At 38.8% G+C, this 25439-nt stretch overlaps 2 protein-coding genes across 2 annotated transcripts in view; one reads left to right on the forward strand and one right to left on the reverse strand.

The window, feature by feature from the left end:
- Positions 1 to 2408: 2408 nt before the first annotated feature.
- Positions 2409 to 25439, forward strand: part of LOC145653021 (uncharacterized) — a 36575-nt gene continuing 13544 nt past the window's right edge. Inside the window, exons 1-5 of the mRNA XM_081704895.1 lie at positions 2409 to 2424; positions 5114 to 5149; positions 5597 to 5872; positions 8117 to 8392; positions 8811 to 8816. Of these exons, the coding sequence (XP_081561021.1) occupies positions 2409 to 2424; positions 5114 to 5149; positions 5597 to 5872; positions 8117 to 8392; positions 8811 to 8816 (610 nt within the window). The remainder of the gene's footprint in view (positions 2425 to 5113; positions 5150 to 5596; positions 5873 to 8116; positions 8393 to 8810; positions 8817 to 25439) is intronic.
- LOC145643350 (Fc receptor-like protein 5) lies at positions 16066 to 25208 on the reverse strand. Its single transcript, XM_081704707.1, has 10 exons — positions 25120 to 25208; positions 22609 to 22644; positions 22028 to 22303; positions 21586 to 21924; positions 21009 to 21287; positions 20417 to 20665; positions 18541 to 18819; positions 17509 to 17631; positions 17329 to 17403; positions 16066 to 17130 (listed from the first exon to the last, which is right to left on the reverse strand). The coding sequence occupies exons 1-10, from the start codon at positions 25148 to 25150 to the stop codon at positions 17057 to 17059; spliced, it is 1761 nt and encodes a 586-aa protein (XP_081560833.1). The 5' UTR covers positions 25151 to 25208; the 3' UTR covers positions 16066 to 17056.

The raw sequence follows: 25439 nt of genomic DNA on the forward strand, positions 1-25439 counted from the left end.
CAGGGTTTTCTAACTCTGGAGGAATTATATAGTGACTGCTGTCCCTTTGAGGAACTTGGACTCAGTAGTGAACCAAAAGTCTATCGCACACACAACTTCATTTAAAAGCTTTTGATTGGTCACTTGTATTGTTTGTAATCAGGGTAATAAAAGCCAATACTATCACAGCCACTGCTACATGATGGAATATGATTTCTATATAACAAACATATTTTTTCACAGCATTTAGCAACACACAATTTTAACTGAGTACAGTTAACTGAGTATAAGTTGAGCCTTAAGGGTCTTGCTCAGGGGCCCAACAATGGTAACTTGGCAATGAATGTTGAACCAGCAACCTTCCAATTACAAGTCTACCTTAACCACTGAGCTAGATTTTCTCTTCCTTTTGTTTGATGTTCCAGAGAGCTGAAGACTGAGCTGAAGTTAAGGGGAAACAGAGTCAGCCATTTAAAATCTACCACATTAATAAGACTTAGAAAATCTAGCACACATTAACATTAACAACGATTATTATAAGAGAACCGAACACTGAGCGGTAAGCCGTCACTTCAACAGCATTTCGTACTTTTCTTGAGGTAAATCAGGATGTTATTTGGGTCGTGTAGCGCTAAAACGCTGTAAATGACGTTAGAGACGTCAGTTCATCCCCACGAGTTTGACTGAACGGATATAATCTGTATGGCGCACTGTGGTAAGAACAGGGTATTACAGGCGAGACGAGACAAGGCGTCAGTGGACAAGAGGGATATTTTTTTCTTTTTAATCAGCTAAAGCTATTGTGTGTCTACGGTGTACCAGCGTTACAGGCGTATTTAACTAAACAATATTTTCAAAAGATAATGAATAATATTATTAATATTATAATATGATTGCTGGTGCATAACCTGCTGGATGGAACTGGCTGAGAAAGACGCTTTACTGTTAACATTACTGTTAATAAAAGTCCCCATTAACATTACTGTTAATAAAAGTACCCAATAACTACAATGTTAAGAAAAAAGTCCCCATTACCTTCACCATTAATGAAAGTCCAGATTAATTACTATAATGGTAATATAAAAGCCCCCATTAACCATAATGTTAATAAAAGTCCCCATTACATTTACAAATAAAATACTCCATTATCTAAAAGTCCCCATTAACTATTTACTCTATTATCTTTACTATTAATTAAAAAAAACATTAACTATACCGTGTCCCCCAATTATCTATTTTGTAAATTAAAGTCTTGATTAACGATACTGTTAATAAAAGTCCCCAATTAACTATAATGTAAATAAAAGTCCCCATAAACATATACTGTTAATAAAAGTCCCCATTAACTATATTATTAATAAAAGCCCATTATAAGGAGCTTCTCTTGTGTTTCTATCAGCACTGGATCTGTGTTTGCTGAAGGTTCTCTGACTGTAACAGAGACTGGAGGAGGAGGAGGAGGAGGAACCAGGACCTGTACACATGTTAACTGTTAATAAAAGTCCCCATAAACATATACTGTTAATAAAAGTCCCCATTAACCTTACTGGTAATAAAAGTCTCCATTAATCTTACTGGTAATAAAAGTGCCCATTAACTTTACTGTTAATAAAAGACCACATTAACTAAACCAGTAAAAAAAGTCCTGATTAACTATATCATTAATAAAAGTCAGGGAATCAGGCCCTGTACACACGTCCGACCACTGAGTGAAACACACACCAGCTCTACATCACAGGGAAACAAGACGTGCTCACTCTTACAACACCTGTGTAAATGACATGAAAGGATTGGAATGATTTCATTATATAAAAGGCATCAAAATACTAAGACCTGTATGATAGAGTTGTACACCTGTAACATAGAGCTGTACACCTGTATGATAGAGCTGATGATATGTTCTATTCTAAGTTTTGTGAAGGGTAAATAGAAGGATATAAAATGTAGTACCACTGAGAGCCACAAGAGGCATCTCAGCACAGTGAGTTCAAGAGTAAATGGGGCCTCAAACAAGTGTCCAAATACTATCTTTAACATCAACCCTGCAGTTACCATCCATCACTCATATTTATGTACCTCTGTGTCTCAGAAACAACAACAAAGACTCTACAGAGATTATTAATACCCCAAAACATCCCCTGGATACACACACACACACACACACACACACACAGTCACACACACACACACACACACACTCACACACACACACACACACACACACACACACTCACATACACACACACACAAACACACACATGCATGCACAAACACTAATGCAACCAAATACGCACCCATACACACACACACACACACACACACACACATACACAAACACACATGCACGCACACACACACGCAAGCACAAACACACATGCACCCTAATACACACACGCACACACACATACAGAAATAACATAAATGGAGGCATGAGATCAGAGGGAGGTGAGTGTTGTGGTTTCTGTTCTATTTCAGCTGTGTAGCAGAGGCAGGAAGTGCAGGGTGGTGGGTGTTATGGACTGTTAGAGGTGATAAATAGTGACCTGCTCTCTACTTCATGTTACTGATACTCAGTGGTGTTTAATAATATTCATTTAAAGTGTGCAGAATCAGCCTTAATTCTCTTTTCTTTTACCTGCACATTCTCTTTTCTACTCTCCACAAACTTTGTGCTGAGTTTGCATGGATCTGGTGTTAAAGTGTTTAAAGTGTGTGTGTGTGTGTGTGTGTGTGTGTGTGTGTGTGTGTGTGTGTGTGTGTCTTTGAGATAGAGAAGTAAAATGTAAGATCATTATGGAAAGAGGAAAGAACTGGAACCACACAGTCTGAAAAATGGAAACCATGGCCTCTTCTTTCTCTCTCTCACTCTCTCTCTCTCTCTCTCTCTCTCTCTCTCTCTCTCTCTCTCTCTCTCTCTCTGCCCCCTCACTCTATGTCTATCTCTCAGTATTTCTCTCTTTCTCAGAAGTGTGCTTTGACTAGAGAACACAGGAAGTGATGAGTCTTTAACACACACAGTCACTCAGTTTGTCCATCATTACTGGGACAGTATGGAGCTCAGTCCACTCCCTGTGGTGCTCTGTGAGTAAATGTTCTCTTTATGTCTTCATTAGAGTCAGAGGTGCTGTATGAAGTTGGTAATGTGCAGGCTGAGGATCCTGACTGATGAGATTATGTTGGTTAGTTGTGTAGTTCCCTCAGGATGGAGGATCAGAGTTTCACTTCCATGTGCTCAGGTGTTCTCACTGTTTCCAGATGTGTTATGGAAAGGGTTCTGTTTGATGTACTGGACTGGAGAGCAGGAGGAGAAGTTCTTGTACATGTTTGTTCTCAAAATGGGAACAGACCAGTTACCAGTGTACTTCTACACATCAGTGTAGCTAATGAAACACGGAAGTGATATGGAGGCTTATGACTCTAGCAGATGAGTTTGTCAGAGTTTAACAGTAAGACCAGTGAAGAGAGGATTACAATGATCAACACTAGAGCTACTGAAACCATGGAGTAGAGTTTTAGAGGAGAAATAAACAGATTTAGTGAGGGATCTAACATGAGGTTCAAGTGAAAGTGTGGGGTGAAGAAGAACCCCAAGATTCATAACTACCTGCACAGGGTTGACAGCCATGACATCACTATCACTATAGAAACTTGACAGTCTGTATATTTGGGATTTGGATCATACCAACATAATTTAGGAATTGAGAAGTCCGTAGACTACAACAAACCCAAAGAATGACCACAGATATGAGTGGGAAAACCTACATGCTGTGTGGTGTTGAAACAGTTCAGTACAGACTACAAACAAACCCTGTAGAAAATCAGCAGATAACATCCACTGCTTGGACTGTTTTGTGTGTTTGTGTAAATTAATAACTACAACAGTGTGATGGAACAATGTAACCTACTGTGTATATTAAGATTTTAACAGACTAAATGTGTAAAAATACTGTAACTTCAACAAATGTAATGTGAGTAAACAATAAAGGAAGGTGATGATCAGCAGGAAATGACCAAAACATTTTTGTAATATAAACGGACACACTTATATTAAGAGAGGGAAGAATGATCTTGACCAACATAGTCTGGCTGTATGACACAAGAGAGACTCTTCATTTTATAGATATGAAAGGAAACCCTGTGACATGAACCACAACACACACAGCTGAACACTGACCCAGTAACTCAGCTGTAGCACCAACCTCAGTCTCGCTGCTGAACACAAGCTCAATTCACAGACAAAACCTCCCAACAAAGGACCCACTCCTCACACTCACTCAACCAGGAAAAACAACACCTACCACCCCTAACAAAGGACCCACTCCTCACACTCACTCAACCAGGAAAAACAACACCTACTACCCCTAACAAAGGACCTACTCCTCACACTCACTCAACCAGGAACACCAACACCTACCCCCTAACAAAGGATCCACTACCACACGAATATGTCATATTAGCAGAGAGACGGCGCACACACAACTCCACTGGATTCTTTTTCAGTGCTTCATGTTATCAGCAGAAATGGGGAGATGCAAAACAACAGTTCTACAGTCCTGGAACAGCTCACAAAACCTTTTATTTTCTCCCATTAATATGGCATGACTATTTAATAATTTAAGGCCATACATGAATCTCAGAAACAGATTCACAAATTCAGCAGATTAGCAAATCAGTGTCACGATCCCATCGCTGCATTCACCTGCTTTCTGTTTCTGTTTCCAGCCTGGATTTCATTTCCATGTGATTCCATGTGATGCCAGCAATAGTGAATCTGCTCATCCCACAGCACACACCACTGCCCACAGAAACATAAATCACAGACGCCCCTTTGTGTTCAAAACCTTCAGCACTCTAACATTCTCTAAACATGTTTTATCATGAAAGATTCATTTCTTTCACCTTTTATTGGAAGTTTGTGAAAACATCAGTCAGTTTCCCCATTCCCTTTGAAGCGGAGGTACGATGAACAATTATACACAGTGTTAACCAGCATGTTAAGATGGTTTTATTTAAATGAACAATTATAAATACTTTTTTTTTAATTGTGTCTGAAATGTTTTGCTCTGATGTGTTTTTTAATAAATTAATTATTTCATTGTTCATATTCATATGTTCCCTGTTTTTATGTTCATAGTGCTGACTTCATTTGTTCAAGCTGGACTTGCTCAAGGTGATTTATATTGTTTACTTTTTCTATATTTTATGTACAAGTTTGATTTATATGTTAATGTTAATCCACTCTGTGTAATATGATTTTAAAAACAGCTGTGAAGGTAAATAACTAAAGTGGAGTGTGTTATTGTTCTTTCTTCTGACATTGACTGTAATGTCCTTGGATAAAACCCAAACTGCCATTATTAAGTCTAGTCAGCTTTTTCATGAAACATGGAATGATGTCGTTAGATATTTTTGGAAAATTTGCTATTTAAAATTTATTCATTTACACCTTTACCATTTTATAATATGTATTTTATAATTAATGGATTTATTTAGTATTAAAAACATGTTCCGGACCAGACAACAGTGACATATGTGATAGATTTAGATTTAGATCTGTGCAATTTATTTGTTTTTAAAGTAACTGCATGAAGAATTCAAATGTTTAATGTTTCTGCAGGTCATCCTAAAGCTGTTGTGAGTGTAAGTCCTGATAATCACGTGTTCAGAGGAGAGACTGTGACTCTCAGATGCGACATACGGCTAGAAGGAGACACTGGGTGGACACACAGCTGGTATAAGAATAACTACAGTATCTACTCAAACGTCACATACAATCCATACATGATCAGCTCTGTTACACAGTATGACAGTGGTACATACACCTGCAGCGGGTACAGGGGAAGAGACTCTCAGAGCTCAGAGATCAGTAATACAGTTACATTAACTGTCTCAGGTGAGTTTGGACTATTTTTCTCATAGCGCATGATAAGACACTGTGATTTAATGAAAATTAAATTTGAACTAAATGTAAACCTTTTGTTCAAATAAACTCTTTGTAGTCAGTATCATAATACACACTGAGTCCACATGCATTCAGTCACTTGCTGAGGGCAAAACTGAAACTATAACTGTGCTTTTACACTGCTGTTACAAAACTGTTTAAGTGACATAAAAGAGCATCACAGTCCCAATTACAAGTTTCCCATTACTGGACAAAGTGTCCAAGGCGGTACTGGATGGAATAATTAAGTGACTCACACTCATGAGTTCACATTTTACTCTCCAATCACAATCAGATCCCACATAATCTCCAGATAATCTCCACAAAACACAGTGATTAACAGATTAGAATGCAGCATCATGTGTCTAACCTGTTTGTTATAATATATGTAAATACAGAGTAACTCCAGGAAGACACTGGGGGTCAGTCAGCTGTAACATGCAGTGTTCTCCATCTCTTTCCACAGATTTACCCACAACTACACTGACTGTGGAGTCTCAGAGTCCTGTGTTCACTGGAGAGTCAGTCACTCTGAAGTGTGAGGTGCAGGGTTATCTTTGGTGGGCATATCAGTGGTATAAGAAAAAAGCACAGAGTCAGTGGACTACAGTGTCTCAGTCTGTGTTTTACACTGTAAGCAGAGACACTCTCACCATCAATGGAGATGCTGTAGTTAATGGGGATCAGTACCAGTGTAGAGGAGCACGAAATAACAGACCAACAACATCACAGTACAGTAACACTGTTACCCTCACTGTACATGGTAAGATTACTGTAATTTAATAAATGTAATGTCTATTTTATTAACTTAAATTATTGTTTGTTAAATAATTTACACTATTTGTATTCAGCATCAAAATACATGCTCCATGTATTGTGTTTACTAGGCAAAAAGGAAATTATAGATGTACAGTAATTACAGTTACACTACATTGTATTAGAGCTGTACTGTAATTACAGTTCGACTGCATGGTATTACAGTTGTACCGTAATTACTGTTACATTACATGGTATTGGAGTTGTACTGTAATTACAGTTACACTACATGGTATTAGACCTGTACTGTAATTACAGCTACACTACATGATACTGGAACTGAAATGCAAACGTGCTTCTTTTCTTGTTACCTTAGTGTTCCGATGTCATTACAAACTTATAATGGATCTTAAAAGTGATGCACAAAATTTATAACAATGAGTGAGCTCTGTTAGAGCAGGTGAAACACTGAACAGGGCTGTACTGTGGTCCTACAGGACTTTTATTTTGACATCCCTACTTTAAAGGTATTTGTTTCCCACCTGCATTACAAGACCTGATCTCACTAATAGCGCCCCCTTCTGTGTTGAAGAAGAGAGTACACAGTGACCTTACATAGTCTGGAGCAGAGAGACGTGTACTTCTCAGTAACCAACACCCAGTGTTCAGTTTTAACAGGTTTATAAGCTTCCAACACATGATCATATTGAGAGGTGAACATAAAAGCAGAATTTAATTACTTCTACAATGGAGCCTGAGCTGGTTCTGAATGTGCAGTATAATTGTACAAAAATATTCAGTAGAGAGACCATCACACTTACATGTGAATGAGTTGGAGTGTAATCATGACCCAACCCCATCTCAAAGTCCAGAGGGGTAACAAAGACTAGGGAACAAGGAGGCTACGATAACACAAAGGCAAGGAGTGAAAACTTACGGGCTTTGCAAAAACATCAAAACACATTCAAGCCTAACAATGAACACCGGGATCAAGACAGGGTTTAAATACAAGAACCAAAAGCTAGAAACAAGGGACACGTGCAAGCAATCAAATGAGGGTAGGAGGAAAATTAAACTAAAGGTATGGAACCAAAACACACAAGACAGGGAAACCACGCTAGATAGAACCTGGGAGGGACTAATCATGACATTAACATCTACAGATATGAACTTGGACAATTTAAATAAAGTGAAAACAACTGAATTAATCAGAATATAAACAAATCTGACATAAACAGTTAATTAAAAGTCTGTTGATTAATCTACTGCTTCACTACTGCTACACCATGTTACTGAGAGTCTATTGTTTTTATTTTAAAATGTTTAAAATACTGAAATACTTCATCTATTTTTAATATGAGAATGTTAGTCATTTCATAGATATCTCTATGCACTCTGTCATTGCATATTTTGAACTGTGTGTTTCATCTCCATCCATAGTTAAACCCACACCTGAACTCACATCAAGCCTTACAGGAGCTGCACTGGTGGGAAACCCAGTGACTCTGCACTGTAAGATGGACCAGTCTGCTGGATGGAGTTTTTACTGGTCCAGACACACACAGAACCCTGAGAATGAGACCAACACTGCAACAAACTCCTACAACATCAGCTCAGTGGCGCCCTCTGATGGAGGCCAGTACTGGTGCAGAGCTGGTAGAGGAAACCCAGTCTACTACACAAACTACAGTGATGCAATCTGGGTAAACGTTACTGGTGAGGACCAGTTTACGGTCTATAACCACCATAGAAATAAAATGTATCAGTGATATTTTCAGCAAAAATATGAAATATCAGTAGATTGTCATTAGAACGTCATTAGATTGTCACTACATGTACTGGGAAGTCTTGGACATGTGCACATATTGGCCACTAGATGAAAGCAGTCAATAACATTTTAGTAGAAACAGGACAAACCAGATCATAAAATGTCTGATTTCCTGAATAACAGGAAGCTGTCAATATCTGCTACAGGACATGATTTATGTGCTTCTGAATTAATGGAATTATTCAACATTAAAACATGTACAGGACCAGACAGCAGTGACTTGTGTGGTAGATTTAGGTCTGTTTACTGGTGAGTATCAGTTGACAGACTATATTAATAGAAAACATGGTGTTGGTTATCTGTGAGATCTGAGTTGATATAATTATGCCTGACTGGACATTTTACTATATGAATCGTTATTATTCAGTCATGAAAGTGTTAAGCGTCCATTGTTGTTGTGTGATTCCCTTTTCTAGAAAACCTGCTCCTACAAACTCTTTGGATTTGTTACTCAGTTTAGTTTTAACTGTAGTAGAGCAAATATCCAGCACCACATAAATAACTCATCTCACTCACACACAGCCTTTATATTATTGCCCAGTTAAAATAAACAATGCAGCAGATTCTATGTAGTGTTGATATTACAATTTTTGTAAAGTGGTTGTGTGAATAATTAATTAATTAATTAATTAATTAATTAATTAATTAATTAAGTTATACAGCTTGTTTGCAGTGTGTCAGTTTTCTTTGGTTTATATTTTTATTTTTGTTTAATTTTATTTTTTTATCATTCCATTCCATTATGTTCACTTCCATGTTTCGTCATGTTGCTTCTCATTTGTAGCTGTCCATGTTTTCATCTGTGTTTAAAATAAACGTCTTTGTTCACACGGCTCACGTCGGTATCGCATCCCTCACCGTCAATGCTCCCCAGTGTCACAGAAGCACTGTAGCTCTTCAGCTGTGATTAATTCTGTGTGTGTGTGTGTGTGTGTGTGTGTGTGTGTGTGTGTGTGTGTGTGTGTGTGTGTGTGTGTGTGTGTGTGTGTGTGTTATCAGCTCTGTCCCATTCAGAAGCTCCATTCTCCATCCTCAGTTGGCTCAGTAGTCTACTGGCAGTCTCTCCATATCTGCTAATGTCCAACGTGCTGGGGTTCAAATGCTACAGAGCTCACGGTAAGAACTCTTCCTCTTAGACTCACACATTACACACACTGGAAGAAAAGAGGAGCCAATCTTACATTTGTTTGAATCTGAAAGCGGATCGTAAGGTTGGTCTTTCTTCTCTGCGTTTTTAAGACTTTCAACATTGTCATGACTCTTAATACCGCTAAGACAAGCAGGACACATGGCAGTAAAGTGTCTGTCATATGTAATCTATAAAAATCATGGTTTATAAAAGCAGCACATGGTCATGAAACCAGTAGTTAAAAACAAGAGTGAAGAGAACAATGACTGGAACCAGAAAATGTTACTTTAGGCAAGACAGCAAATACTAAAAGAAACATGAGTGTAAATACACACACTAACTAGAGCCAAACAACACACAGTCACGACAGAGCAGAGAGATCAATGAAAACAAAACAGTGCAGGTTACCATGGGAACCGCAACCACCAACAGCTTAAAGGTTTTATACATAGTTTATACTTTTGTAAACAGACATTAAAACTATTTTATATGCTGGTTTAATAAAATACTGATTTTCTCCCCACAATCATTGACAATGTCGACATGTTGCTTGCGTTGGAGACAAGACACGCTTTTTTTCCTTCTCTGAACTACAAGACCAAGACTGCAATAAACATTTATTAAATGATAATCCAATAACACCAGGGGGAGTTTTCTAACACTTACACTTTGCTTTCTGTGTTTAATGTTTTTCTACAGCTCTGACTGAAACCAGAAGCCAGAATGCAGTCTCAGAGGAGTGAGAGTCTAAAGGAAAATACTGAAGATGGAAGGACATTGTTCTGTTTGCTTGAAGTCATTTCACATGAGATTGAATGTTTGAACTCTGCTAACTTACTGCCAGCTGATAACCAGTTTATATGAAGCATCGTGCAGTAATGTTTTCACTTTTAAGCACATGTTACTATTGTGTGTCATTTATTCCAATGTTAGAATATTCTCATTTATTTTAATGATCTTTTACTTTGTTGGACTAGTTTACTTTTTTATGTTCTAGTTAAATAAATAGCAACCAAATAAATTGTGTTCATTATCATTACACTGATGTCAGATGAGATATTCAGCAGCCAAAGAAACACTAAGTGTATTTCATAACAGACTTTAGATTTTAAGTAATCAACAACTAGACCACAGATTAGTGTTTTACACATTACTTCACACTGACTCTCCTCAGCTCTAATGTGAAACTGGTGTAGTTCACTGGGTAGTGAAGTCTACCCCTGCTGTAAGATGGAGTGGCACTGATGATCAGATACATCATCCCAGTAAGGAAATTCAGGAGGAACTGGGGTGGGTATATTAGACATCCAGTGAACAGGCAGGGCTTTACTTCCATGTGTTGGAAGCAGGAAAAATTAGCAAGTGTAAGGATCTGAGAAACTTGAACAAGGACCAAACTGTGATAACTAGACAGCTGGGTAGAGGGAACATCTCCAAAGGGGGAGGTTCCAACAAACCTCCTTCAGTCTTTACATTTATGGCATTTAGCTGACACTTTTATCCAAAGTAACTTACAATTATAACTGAGGGCCAACCTTAAGGGCCAAGCTGAGAACGTTTTGTTTGCCGCACGAGAAAGACTGGGATGTGGACCTCCCCCTCTTTCTGCATCACTGCATCACTACCTGGTTTGGGAACTGCACCGTCTTTGACCGCAAGACCCTTCAGAGAATAGTGAGAACAGCTGAGAAGATCATTGGGGTCTCTCTGCCCTCCATCAACACGTTGCATCCGAAAAGCCACCAGCAATGTGGAAAACCCCATGCACCCCTCACACAAACTGTTCACCCTTTTGCCATCTGGAAAAATGTAACGCAGCATCCGGTCCATCACCTCTAGACTGTGAAACAGCTTCTTCCCAGAAGCCATCAGACTCCTGAACTCTGGCTAACTCCAATTCCAAACAAATGAACACTTCTATACACACACATACATACACACATGCTTATATACAGTCATGCACCCACACGTGTGCACACACACAAACACACGCTTGTACACAGTTGCACACACAGACATGCTTATACACAGTCGCGCACACACACATGCTTATACACAGTCGCGCACACACACATGCTTATATACAGTCGCACACGCACACACAGGTTTTGTAATGGAGAAGTTGCTGAAGTCAAACTTCACACACATATGCACTCCTTTTGCACTCTTGCACAGAGTAATGTACTAAATCAGTATTGTACTCTGAACTGTTCTGGCTGCTACCAGTGACTGCTATGTTCAGTACAGCATGTCACTGACTCCTATGCACAACCCACTTTACATATTCCCAGTACTGTGTACTGGTCAAAATAAATGCGCTGTCTGTTCATTGTGTATTGGTCCTGTCCTGCGTTTATTGTATGACATTATTGCACTGTATTGTATTGTTTGCACTCATGTAGTGTGTTGTCTGTTGCACTTGTTTTATGTTGGATCCATGGTCCTGGAGGAACATTGTTTCGTTTTTGCTGTGTACTTGTATATAGCTGAAATTACATTTACATTTATTGTTACATTTACGACATTTAGCAGACGCTCTTATCTAGAGCGACTTACAAAAGTGCTTTGTCATTTACTCATAGAATATCCTATTACAGTACAGTAGGGTAAAATTCAACATACCAATGAACTAGAATATTGTAGAATACAGGAATCAATGCTGATAACTAGAAGTACAAAATACATAAGGTCTATCATAAGGTCTATCTAACCTATTTGTTAATTCCAATAATATGGAGGCTTATGTCTGAAATTTATTAGAATATCCAGTGCTTCTGGTCGGTACAATATCTTGAGTTGTCCTACTTCAGAAAAGCGTTGACAGGAACGCCGACGTCTCTATAACCGATACCAATCTGTGCACGAGCACAGTCCGCGTGAGACTCTACACATTTGCTCGTTCTAAATCAGAACACTTTTTAAAGTTCCGCGGGAAATTAAAGCCTCTGCTATGAACCACGTGGCATGACACCAATGGCAATTTGAGTTTATGTTTGACCGGTATCAAGAAATAAAACCATTGTCATGTCTGTGATGAAACTGATCATGAAGTAAACATAACCGAAACCACAAGGTGGTTGATTATACAGTTACACAAATCAGTGGAAAGTACTGAGTCTAATGACTGAATTTGCACTTTGGTAAAGTAGGAGACTAACACTTGTCTAAATGGTGGCTGATGGGTAATTCTCCATATGTAGGAGATCATATCTATGTAAGTTCAAATGAGATTATTTCTTTATGTATTTGACCAAGAACCGTCATACATGTTATACAGTATAAGAACTGTGTGTTAAATATTTATGTGAAATGGCACATGAAATATTACATTGTATATCAAAGGGACCCTAAGTTATAAATGTTTTATAACAATTTTATCAAATTCATGAATGTTGCTTTACAGAACATTTGCATCTGGTCAAGGTACATGAAGCACATCTTTGCCTTTTGCATTAACAGTAAATAATAATAAAACAAAAGAAAACACCAATTAAATTATTTGAAATATAATCTCTAGAGGCTTGTATTACTAAAACATCAATATAATGATCGAACCAGTTAAAAGGGTTTCAGATGTTTTGTTTTGAGTCTCAGTGCCCTCACACACATACTGAGACCTGACAACCAGACCTGACAACAAAGAGGAAAGTGACGTCCACACACACACACACACACACACACACACACACACACACACGAGACCAGAAAACATGTGAGGAACCAAAGTTTAACCCAAGTGAGTTTAACGTGTGGTGGATAAATCCTAAACACACATCCAGTACCACAATCTGAAAAAGCAGGCATAGGTCAAAAATACCATGATGCTTTTATCCAAAACAACTTACAATTACGACAGAATATAACTTCAGTAATTGAGGGTTAAGAGCCTTGTTCAGGGATTCAACAGTAGCAATTTAGCAGTGGTGGGGCTCGAGCACACAACCCTCAAATTACAAGTCAAGTACCTTAACCACTGAGCTACCACTGCCTAAAGAACTAAAATATCAAGGGAGCCAAAGCAACAGTAACAGACAAAGGTAAGCTCAAAAACCTGTTAGACTGATAAAGACTTAAAGAACGCTTCAGCATTGTATCAGTAAGACTCCCCAACTAAACTACACAACAAGAAATGCTTAATCACACTAATACTAATTACCAAACAAGGGTGCAACACGATGGAGTGATTGACAAGGGGGAGGAGCTCAGTACTGTAGTGGGGCTGATCTGTGGTGACCAGAGGTAGTGTCCTCCTGAACCAGTGGAGTAATAGTAATAGTGGTGGTTCTGGTGTCATTAGTAATGGTGGGACAGTCCAGTTCTGTGATACTGACTGTGATATGTATTTCATATCCTTCAGTCTGTAGTGTTGAGTCTCACTGGGGTTGCCCACTAGAGAACATCATTGTCATGATTAGTCCCTCCCAGCTTCCGTGTTCCGTCATTGTTGAGTCGTTGTAGCAGTCCAGGGTCATATTACCAACACGGAGAGTACAGGGATACATGATTAAACAAACAAAACACACAAAGGCAAACAGGGGAAGCAGGCTATAACAAAGACTAGGAAACATGAAGGCACAGAGTACAAAGAAACACAACCACTCAGATAAACATGCAATGAACAGCATCGATACCAGGAACACAACAGGGTTTAAATACATGAATTTAACAAGGTAGAAATGAGAAACAGGTGTAAGCAATCAAACGAGGGGTGGAGAAAACGAAACTATGACATGGAACTAAAATACACAAGACAAGGAAAACATGGAACGAGGAAGATGGGAGGGACTAATCATGACAATCATCAGTATTAGGATTAAGATTAGGATTAGGATTAGAAATTCAGCAATGAAGAGTCCGGAGCTTGTGCTGATCCTCAGAGTCTGATGTTTATTTGTGCACATATAAAAACTTCAGATCAGATTTTTCTTCATCAAAAAGAAGGGTGCTAATCTAACAATGAGTAGTTAATTCAACAACAGAAGTGAGATCAGGAGGAGATGAAGAAGTAGGATAGACAGAGACAGGAGGAGAGAGGATGACAGAGAGAGAGAGAGAGAGAGAGAGAGAGAGAGAGAGGAGGATGATGGAGAGAGAGACAGGAAGAGGAGAGAGGGAGGATGACGGATAGAGAGAGGTATGAATGAATCCAGAGTCATCACCTCCTGAGAGTCATCACCTCCTGATCTTGATACCTCACAGACAGACACCACGGCACAGAAAAGTTACAGAGACATTTAGAAAAGTACAGAAATACAAACAAAATATAAAACTTAATAAAAAATAATCTCAAAATAAAACAAATACATATTGATTCCTTCACCCTAGTGAGGCTCACTACAGAAGATCACCCGGATTAGGGTTAGGGTTAAACCCTAGTGAGGCTCACTACAGAACATCACCAGGATTAGGGTTAGGGTTAAACCCTAGTGAGGCTCACTACAGAAGATCAACAGGATTAGGATTAGGGTTAAACCCTAGTGAGGCTCACTACAGAAGATCACCAGGCTTAGGGTTAGGGTTAAACTCTAGTGAGGCTCACTACAGAAGATCACCAGGAATCTCCAGGTCTTTAATTTACAAGGTGGTGCAGTTACATAACACTGCAAAAAAAATCTTGGATCAAAGTTAAAAAGTGGATCTTAATGTGTCTCTCTAAGTGACTCTAGTAACAAACACACAAAGATAAACAGTCGCTCAATCACAGAACTCATACACTCATCTCCTCTACAGTGAAGAAACTCCAACACCACTGAATCTGATTATCTTGGAATTTTTATGCTACAATCAGTACACTTCATATTTAGATTCACATGATAAAACACACAAACAAAACAATTATAATCTTATCAAGCATTTCTACACTAAGAGTGAATCTAGTATGTTCCTTATGGTAAAACTACACTTTCACTGTAAGAGATTTTACCTCCAACCTGTTACATCTTCATCTGTTATAAAACACCTTCCTGTTGTAGACATGAGTATCTGACATGATCATTTAAAATGTGTTTAAACTAAATAAATGAATGAACACTTGGATAAGAGGGTTTAAACTCCTGGTCTTGTAGAAGCTTGAGTGAGTAACACAGGAGAATGAACTCTGTTTCCCAGCAGTCTCTGCTGTTCCTCAACAACCTTGACAAAGATGATTTGAAAACATTCATTAGGATCAGTCATTATTTCTGTTTAATGTACATAGAATCACTGTCAGTTCAGCTCCACTCTGCCTGTCTTCTATTTAACAAAGCTGGCAGGTTCAGTTCTGTGCACATAAACAGTAAAGGGCTCTTACATGTTTCATGATTGTTTATTAATTATTATAAACCTGAGCAGAAGTCACTTTGCATTCAGTTTCACTTGAAATAAGGTTTAAAATGAACACTGGCTCCTTTTTCACTGAGTCATGTTTATTACAGTGTCTGCCCCCACACTGCTCTTCTCTAGTAGGGACAAAAGAGCCTGAAGTACACCACAGGAAGAACTCCAACCCTCCAAATGATTAAACACAACATGACCTGAATAACCTACAGTGGGTAACTAAGCACACAGTTACTAAGCAGTGAATCAAAACGTAGAATCTTAAGAGGTCTTCAGGTCAGCTGTATCTTGATGTGTCACTGCTGTAGGTGACTAAAGTTTCTCCTTTTCATGTACCTTCTTTTTTCTTTGCTTTCTGTTTTGGTTTCAGTTCGACCTCAGCATAAGTGACTTCACTGGGTCCAGCACCAGTGTCTGCAGTAACAGAGAACAAAACCAAAGCAAACACAGGCGTGACCTCCCACTGACCTTTAGTGTTCTAACCAATCAACCAATAACATCTCATCATACACACTTCTTTCCAACAATGCACTGCTGCTGCTTTTGGAGACCAGCATGTGTTTCCTTTGTCTCATGTGATGATTATATAGGAGATATATATAGTAGTATATATACAGTAGAGTGATGTAGATCAGACTGTATTCTCCACTGTGTAGTTATACAGACCCTGATACTTATATATACAATAGTGATGTAGATCAGACTGTATTCACCAGTGTGTAGTTATACAGAACCTGTTACTTATATGTATAATAGAGTGATGTTGTGTGTGAGTTGTGAATTAAATCCCAGTGTGAAGGTGATGTGGCTGTACCTTTATTCCTGCTTTTCTTGTTATGTTTCATGACCTGAGCATAAGTGACAACACTGAAATCGTCTGTAGGTTCATCTGACACAGAGTGCAGTTTGTTTATCACAGAGTACAGTGTGTTTATCACAGAGTACAATGTGTTCATAACAGAGTGCAGTGTGTTTATCACAGAGTACAGTGTGTTTATCACAGAATACAGTGTATTGTTTATCACAGAGTACAGTGTGTTTATTACTACAAGAGGTTTCTGGGCTTTACTGTATAGCTGCATTCTGACCAAGTCTTTCACTACTACACTCAGTGGGAAATGAAATCGTTACCTGTGCTGCTCCTGTCTGCTTGCTCAGCTGTGTCATATATGTGGGCAGCTTCTGGGGTTAAAGGAAAAGACCATTTAATAAATGCTAAACTGAAAGATTACTGGACACAGTAGAGAATGAATCACAAGTGATGAAGGATTATTTCAATTGTCTTAGAGAAGATAAAGCTTTAAGTTAATTGTTAATAAGGGAAGTTGTTGGTGTCTCATGGTCTGAGCAGTGTGCAGTGGTGTGACTGACACCCCTCACCTCCTGACTCTCTCTGGGTCTGATCTGATGTCTGATTGATGTCTGACTGACTCCCAGTACAGCGACACAGAGATTCTGCACCAGGCAACATGGAAATAAAAGAAAAGTGTTTAATACTGTAAACAGGTTTCATGATTTGTATCATAAAAACATATAATATTTAAACTATTCATAAATGACCTGCAGCTGATCTCAGACCTTTGTTGTTTTTGTAGCACCAAAGCAGGGTCAGTAAGATGAAGAACACGACCAAACTCTGTCCCACAGCCAAACCAACCAGGCCAAGAGAGGAGGAATCACCAGCTGAACTCATAGGAACCAAAACATCACATGAATCAAAATGATTTGTCACACGTCTCTGCTCAAGACTATGTAAGGTCACTGTGTACTCTCTTCTTCAACACAGTAGGGGGCGCTATTAGTGAGATCAGATCTTGTAGTGTACGGTGGAAACAAATGCTTTTAAATCAGGGGTGCCAAAACAACAGTCCTGTGTATTATTTTTAAGATCCATTATTAGTTGGTAATTATAATAACAAGAAATGAAGTAAGATTGCATTTCACAGTTATAATACCATGCAGTATTACTGGAATAAAAGTACAGTTACAGTATTTTTTTTACCCTTAATAAGTAAACACAATACATGTGGACTGAGTGTGTTCTGCTACTGTCTACAAAGAGTTTAAATGAGTAAAATAGATGTTAAACTCATGAAATGACTGTGATCTTACCATGTACAGTCAGTTAAACAGAGTTACTGTACAGACCTAAATCTATCACACAGATAACCAACACAATGTTTTCTATAATTATACACTGTAAACTGTTACTCACTAGTACACAGAACTAAATCTAAATCTATTACACAAGTCACTGCTGTCTGGTCCTGCAGATGTTTTAATACTGAACAAACCCATTAATTCAGAAGCACATAAATCCTGTAGCAGATATGACAGCTTCCTGTTATTCAGGAAATCAAACATTTTCTGATCTGCTTTGTCATTTTTCTACTAAAATGTTATTGACTTCTCCTCTCTAGTGCCCAATGTATGCACATGTCCAAGACTCCCCAGTACATGTAGTGACACTTTAATATTGTGCCAACTTTTACTAAGGGTTGATAAGTACTGATATTTCATATTTTTGCTGAATATGTAACTGCTAAATTTAATTTCTATTTTTTTAGTTAAAGAATGCAAACAGTTCCTCACCAGTAACATTTACCCAGATTGCATCACTGTAGTTTGTGTAGTAGACTGGGTTTCCTCTGCCAGCTCTGCACCAGTACTGGCCTCCATCAGAGGGCGCCACTGAGCTGATGTTGTAGGAGTTTGTTGCAGTGTTGGTCTCATTCTCAGGGTTCTGTGTGCGTCTGGACCAGTAAAAGCTCCATCCAGCAGGCTGGTCCAGCTTACAGTGCAGAGTCACTCGGTTTCCCACCAGTGCAGCTCCTTTAAGGCTTGATGTGAGTTTAGGTGTAGGTTTAACTGCTGATGGAGATGAAACACACAGTTCAAGATATGCAATGGCAGAGTGCATAGAGATATCTATGAAATGAGTAACATTCTCAGATTAAAAATAGATGAAGTATTTCAGTATTTTAAACATTTTAAAATAAAAACAATAGACTCTCAGTAACATGGTGTAGCAGTAGTGAAGCAGTAGATTAATCAACAGACTTTTAATTAACTGTTTATATTAGATTTGTTTATAATCTGATGAATTCAGTTGTTTTTCCACATTATTTGGGTGTGCAAGTTCTTATCTGTAGATGTTAACCTGAGAAGTCACTGAACATGTAACAGGTATAATACATACCATCTTAGCATACTCAACAAGCTGTTATAGACATGCTGTTAACATTCTGTAACTGGATTTTAACTGGACTTTGAGATGGGGTTGGGGTCAGGATTACACTCCTACTCATTCACATGTGAGTGTGATGGTCTCTCTACTCAATATTTGTGTCCATTTAGACTGCACAGTCAGAACCAGCTCAGGCTCTATTGTAGAAATCACACAGTACTTAAATTCTGCTTTTATGTTCACCTCTCTATAAGATCATGTGTTGGAAGCTTATTAAACCTTTGAAAGCTTTTTGAAAGCATCTAATAGTTTTGATATGAGAAGTGAACTTGAAGGAATAAATAAATGGAATGTATTACTTCACATGCAGCTCAGCTGAACCACATCTGGTAGGAGTAATGGTAGTGTTGATACAGTAGGAGTAACGGTGGTGATGGTACAGTAGGAGTAATGTGGTGACAGTACAGTAGGAGTAACGGTGGTGAAGGTACAGTAGGAGTAATGTGATGATAGTACAGTAGGAGTAATGTGGTGATGGTACAGTAGGAGTAATGTGGTGATGGTACAGTAGGAGTAATGTGGTGACAGTACAGGTGGTTCTTAAAGTCAACAGAAATGAACACAAAAGTTTTTATTGTCCAAAACATTCCCTGACAGTCCTAGTATTAAAATGGCCTCTAGTTTACAAATAGGTTTTATGCTATTGGGACCAGTTATCTACTTGAACACAGTTAAATGTACCAATATATCCAGCAATGTAACAGCATTTTATTTTTCTATAATAAATGAGTGTATTACATGTAGATTTAAGCCTTAATTAAAGTAACTGGATTCCATGTGAACGCTTTGTTACATTTATGTAAATACTGATTCACACCACAAGATGGGGATGTTTGATTTCCTATTTCTGCTGTGGATAGAATATGTAGAAAACATCTATTCTGTCTCTTAGAAAATGATGGGTAACAGTAACTTTACATGGCTTGAATGACTAAATGTAAGTAATGTATATCCATAGTCTCAAATACTCAAATACATATGAAAATACAAATATATAAACTGAAGAGAGTTCAGTCAGGGACAGGACATGGTGTTCATGGTGTTCACAGTAAACTCAGTACAAGCGTAAGTTCACTACATGGAGTCTCACCCTGCACTGTGGTGTTGACAGGATTAGTGCTCCAAGATTCAGAATTATAAAATGATTTTCTTGCCAACATACATCTGAGGCTCTGGTTAAATTGGTCTAATAATAAAGATGTGAAATCTTTAGATTCTGACCTCTGACTAAGACCCAGCTGTGTGGTGACTCTCCTCTCTCTGGGTGTTTACAGTAGTAGACACCCTCATCTGACTTTGAGACAGTATGGATGGTCATTTCTCCTGCAGTCTGGGTCTGGATGAGTGATCCATCTTTGTATAAATCAGCTCTGAGGTGTGATGTGATAGTGGGGTGAAGTAAACAGTGTAGAGTCAGAGGATCTCCCACAGTCACAGGATGGACAGAACTCTCCAGAATCACATCACCATCTAGAACAGAGAAATCACTTTAGTCATCTTTTACAGAGAGAAGGATTCCAGCATGAATACTGAATATTACACAACAGGGACACAGAACACACACACAATACACCCAATTATTGGAAAGCAGACTAACGTCTCTCTCTCTCTCTCTCTCTCTCTCACACCCACACACACACACACACACACACACACACACACACACTGAGAAGATGTTAAACAGCTTTTCTTATTAACTTGTTAACAGTTTTCTTAGTCAGTAACTGATAGTTCTATATATTGTGAACTATAATATAGTTATCAAACATTTCCTTTTCTCCTTAACTAGCGAGTGCACTACATGCAGACTCACTGTGCACTGTGATGTTAACAGGATTGCTGCTCCCTCCAGATTCAGACTGACACCAGTACACTCCAGTGTGGGATGTGTAAAGGGATCTGATGGTGCATGCAGATCCTGTAACTGATCCCCAGAGTGATGAACAATCTGACACCCTCCCACTGTGTGTGTATCCTCTCACTCTCCATCCAGTAGAGTCACTCTGTCCCTCACAGCTCAGTGAGAGAGAGTCACCACTAAAGTGTTGAGTTCTGCTGGGACTGATGATCAGAGAGACTGCAGGAGACAGACCTTAGAAACAGAAATTATACATCAGGCATTATTATTATTGTCTTATCATAGCAAAAGTGTAGTGAACACGTTTAACATGGACATATTACAACCAGTTTGATACCTCCTTTCATGATTGAAAACCACTAATGCAATCTAGTTAATAACATATAACTAAGCTCTTGATTGTGTGTGTGTGTATGACATTGATTGATGTTTCACAAACACACACACACACACACACACACACACACACACACACACACACACACACACACACACACACACACACACACACACTGCTGTTGTATGTCCTCACCAGTGATCCATAGTGGCTGTGTGTTGCTGTACTGTGTCTGATCGGCTGGTTCTCCTCTCTCTGCTCTGCACACATAAACTCCTGTGTGATGTAGAGCAGCAGGACTGAGAATGTAGGAGCCTCCAGCTCCTCTGATGCTGTCTGAGAGGAGCTCAACACAATACCTCAAATAGCCATGATTGTGTATTACTGGAGTTAAACATTCTCTGTAGGGAACAGCTCTGTACCAGCTGAATGTCCAGCCTGTAGAGGAGTGTCTGAGCTCACAGCTTAGACTCACTGAGTCTCCTTCAGTCAGCCAGCTCTGTGGAGACACACTCAGTACTGCCTGGGGTATCACTGTAACACAGCAAATACAAGTTATTGGGTGTTTAAAATCACTCACACACAATAACAACCTTGCTATGAATGTCTATTGGCTGAATTCACAGTCCAAACTCACCTGACACAGTTAATGTAACAGCATGACTGATCTCTGAGCTCTGAGAGTCTCTTCCCCTGTACCCGCTGCAGGTGTATGTACCACTGTCATACTGTACAACAAAGTTGAATGTGTATGTATTGGATGTGACGTATGGGTAGATACTGTTGCCATCCTTATACCATCTGTATGTCCACCCAGTGTCTCCTTCTCCCTGTATGTCACATCTGAGAGTCACAGTCTCTCCTCTGAACACGTGATTATCAGGACTTACACTCACAACAGCTTTAGGACGACCTGCAGAAACATTAAACATTTGAATTCTTAATTCAGTTACTTTGAATACAAATAAATTAAACAGATCTAAATCTAAATCTACCATACCAGTCAGTGCTGTCTGGTCCTGCACATGTTTTAATACTAAATAAATTCATTAATTATAAAATAAAATGCTAAATGTGTAAATTAATACATTTAAAATAGCAAATTTTCATAAATGTCTAATGACATCATTCCAACATTTCATGTTTCATCTAATAACTGAATAGAGTTAGTAATGGCAGTTTGGGTTTTAAATAATATATAAACAGAATATTAATCACCTTGAGCAAGTCCAACTTGAACAAATGAAATCAGCACTATAAACATAAAAGAGGGAACATATGAATATGAACAATTAATTAATTTATTAAAGAAAAAAACCTGACAGCAAAACATTTCAGACACAATTAAAATAAAAGTATCATTGTTAATTTAACCATGAACACCTTAACATGTTGGTTACCATTATGTATAATTGTTCATTTAAATAAAAACACCTTAACATGCTAGATAACGGTTTGAATAAATGTTCATCTAAACTCTATTTCAAAGTGAGTGGGGAAAATTACTTCTGTTTTCACAAGCACCCTAATTAAACAAAAGTGAAAGAAATGAATCCTACACGATAAAACATCTTTAGAGAACTTTAGAACACTGAAGGTTTTGAACACAAGGGGGCGTCAGTGATTTATGTTTCGCTGGACAGTGGTGTGTGCTGTGGTATGAGCAGATTCACTACTGCTGTTTTACAGTTCCACAGTGTCTGTTACTTATGGACATCCTATCCAGCATTCTCTAAGTGTTTAGAAGGTTATATGAAGAATGAACACACACTGTGTAACGTGGAGCGATAGAGAGCTGGACGCAGACACTGAGAAGAGCGAGATTTATTAAGGGCAAATCCAGAATCTGGGTCATTAAGACAGTCCAGGGTCATAGCACTGATACGAACAGATCCAGGAAATATATTAAACAGAAAGCAAAACACGAAAATTGGAAAATAAATCAACCGGCAAACGGAGAGAAAACAGGGTACAGATACACAGACAACAAGGCAGAACCCAGAACACTGACTGAATAAACGTGAAACAAGACAAGAGCTCAGACAACGGCTTAGTACAAACACAATGAGGAGATAACGGCTAGAACAACGACCAGCAAGACATTGAGGAAAACACTGGGTTTAAAAACATGACCTAACAAGGTAGAAACGAGGAACAGGGGAAACTAATGAAGGCCAGAGAACTAAACGAGGGGCTGAACTAACGAAACCAAAACAAGGAATCACATGGAGATGAAAACCAGGATGGGAACAAAAACAGAAAGAAGATGAATGCAGCGATGGGATCGTGACACTGATTCACTAATCTGCTGAATTTGTGAATCTGTTTCTGAGATTCTTGTATGGGATTAATTGTTAAATAGTCATGCAGTATTAATGGGAGAAAATAAAAGTGTTTGTGAGCTGTTCCAGGACTGTAGAACTGTTGTTCTCCATTTCTCCTGATAACATGAAGCTCTGACAAAGAATCCAGTGGAGTTGTTTGTGTGCCGCCTCTCTGCTAATACTACATATTCATGTGGTAGTGGGTCCTTCGTTAGGGGTGTAGGTGTTGGTGTTCCTGGTTGAGTGAGTGTGAGTGGGTCCTTTGTTGGGGAGGTTTTTTCTGTGAATTGAGCTTGTGCTCAGCAGAGAGCTCAGCTGAGTTACTGTGTCAGTGTTCAATTGTGTGTGTTGAGGTTCTTGTGAAAGGGTTTCCTTTCATATCTATAAAATGAAGACTCTCTTCCCTCAGGCTGAAAACTACCAGTATGTGTTGGTCATGATCATTCTTCCCCCTCTTAATATAAGTGTCTTCTTGTATATACTTTGAACCTCAAATACGGTTTGGCTTGAAACGCAATGGAAGACAAGCATAGAGATTAACCCCATGCTGATAGTTAGGTGTGACGGCCGAGTGCCACAGGGCAAGGAACAGGACATTCAGATCTGTCTCGATGTGGACAGACATTTATTAATCAAGAACAAACAAAAAACACTGTGGTACTCACATTAAACACGCAATGTAGTGTGATACAAACGATGAACTCTAAACATGCACAGAAACAAAAGCACAAACGAAAACATTAACATGTGCTAACAACTTCAAGTACATCTAACAATGACTGACAATGACCCCCCCCCCACACACACACAGGGAAACACAGGGAAACAAACACATAAATGAAACAAAGAACTGGATGCAGGTGTGGTTACAAACAAGACACAAGACACTGAACACAGTCAACAGTGAACTCTCCCTGCACATGACAGGATGTACCACATGACCAATGGAATGAGAGTGAACCGAGACATTAGGAATCTAGGGGGTCTTCTTCACCCCACACTTTGTAGATTATTGAAATCCATTCTTCACTGGTCTTAGTGCTAAAACTCTGACTAACTCATCTGCTAGAGTCGTAAGCATCCATATCACTTCCGTGTTTCATCAGTTACACTGATGTGTAGAAGTACACTGGTAACTGGTCTGTTCCCATATTGAGTACAAACATGTACAAGAACTTCTCCTCCTGCTCTCCAGCCCAGTACATCAAACAGAACCCTTTCCATAACACATCTGGATACAGTGAGAACACCTGAGCACATGGAAGTGAAATTCTGATCCTCCCTTCTGAGGGAACTACACAACTTACACACATAATCTCATCAGTCAGGATCCTCAGACTGCACATTACCAACTTCATACAGCACCTCTCACTCTAATGAAGACATAAAGAGAACATTTACTCACAGAGCACCACAGGGAGTGGACTGAGCTCCATACTGTCCCAGTAATGACGGACTGACTGAGTGACTGTGTGTGTTAAAGAAACATCACTTCCTGTGTTCTCAGAATTAATTATTCTCAGAGTTATTATAATGAGGTTATTTTAAGTGTCTTTACTATATGTGGTGTGTGTGCAAGCACATTTCTGAGAAAGAGAGAGAGCGAGAGGGGGGAGAGTGAGAGGAAGAGAACGAGCGAGAGAGAGAGAAAGAGAGAGAGAGAGAGAGAGAGAGAGAGAGAGAGAGAGAGAGAGAGAGAGAAGAGGCCGTGGTTTCCATTTTATA

Source organism: Electrophorus electricus, chromosome 21 (assembly GCF_041902795.1).
Source record: "Electrophorus electricus isolate QZ-2024a chromosome 21, ASM4190279v1, whole genome shotgun sequence".
Taxonomy (NCBI): domain Eukaryota; kingdom Metazoa; phylum Chordata; class Actinopteri; order Gymnotiformes; family Gymnotidae; genus Electrophorus; species Electrophorus electricus.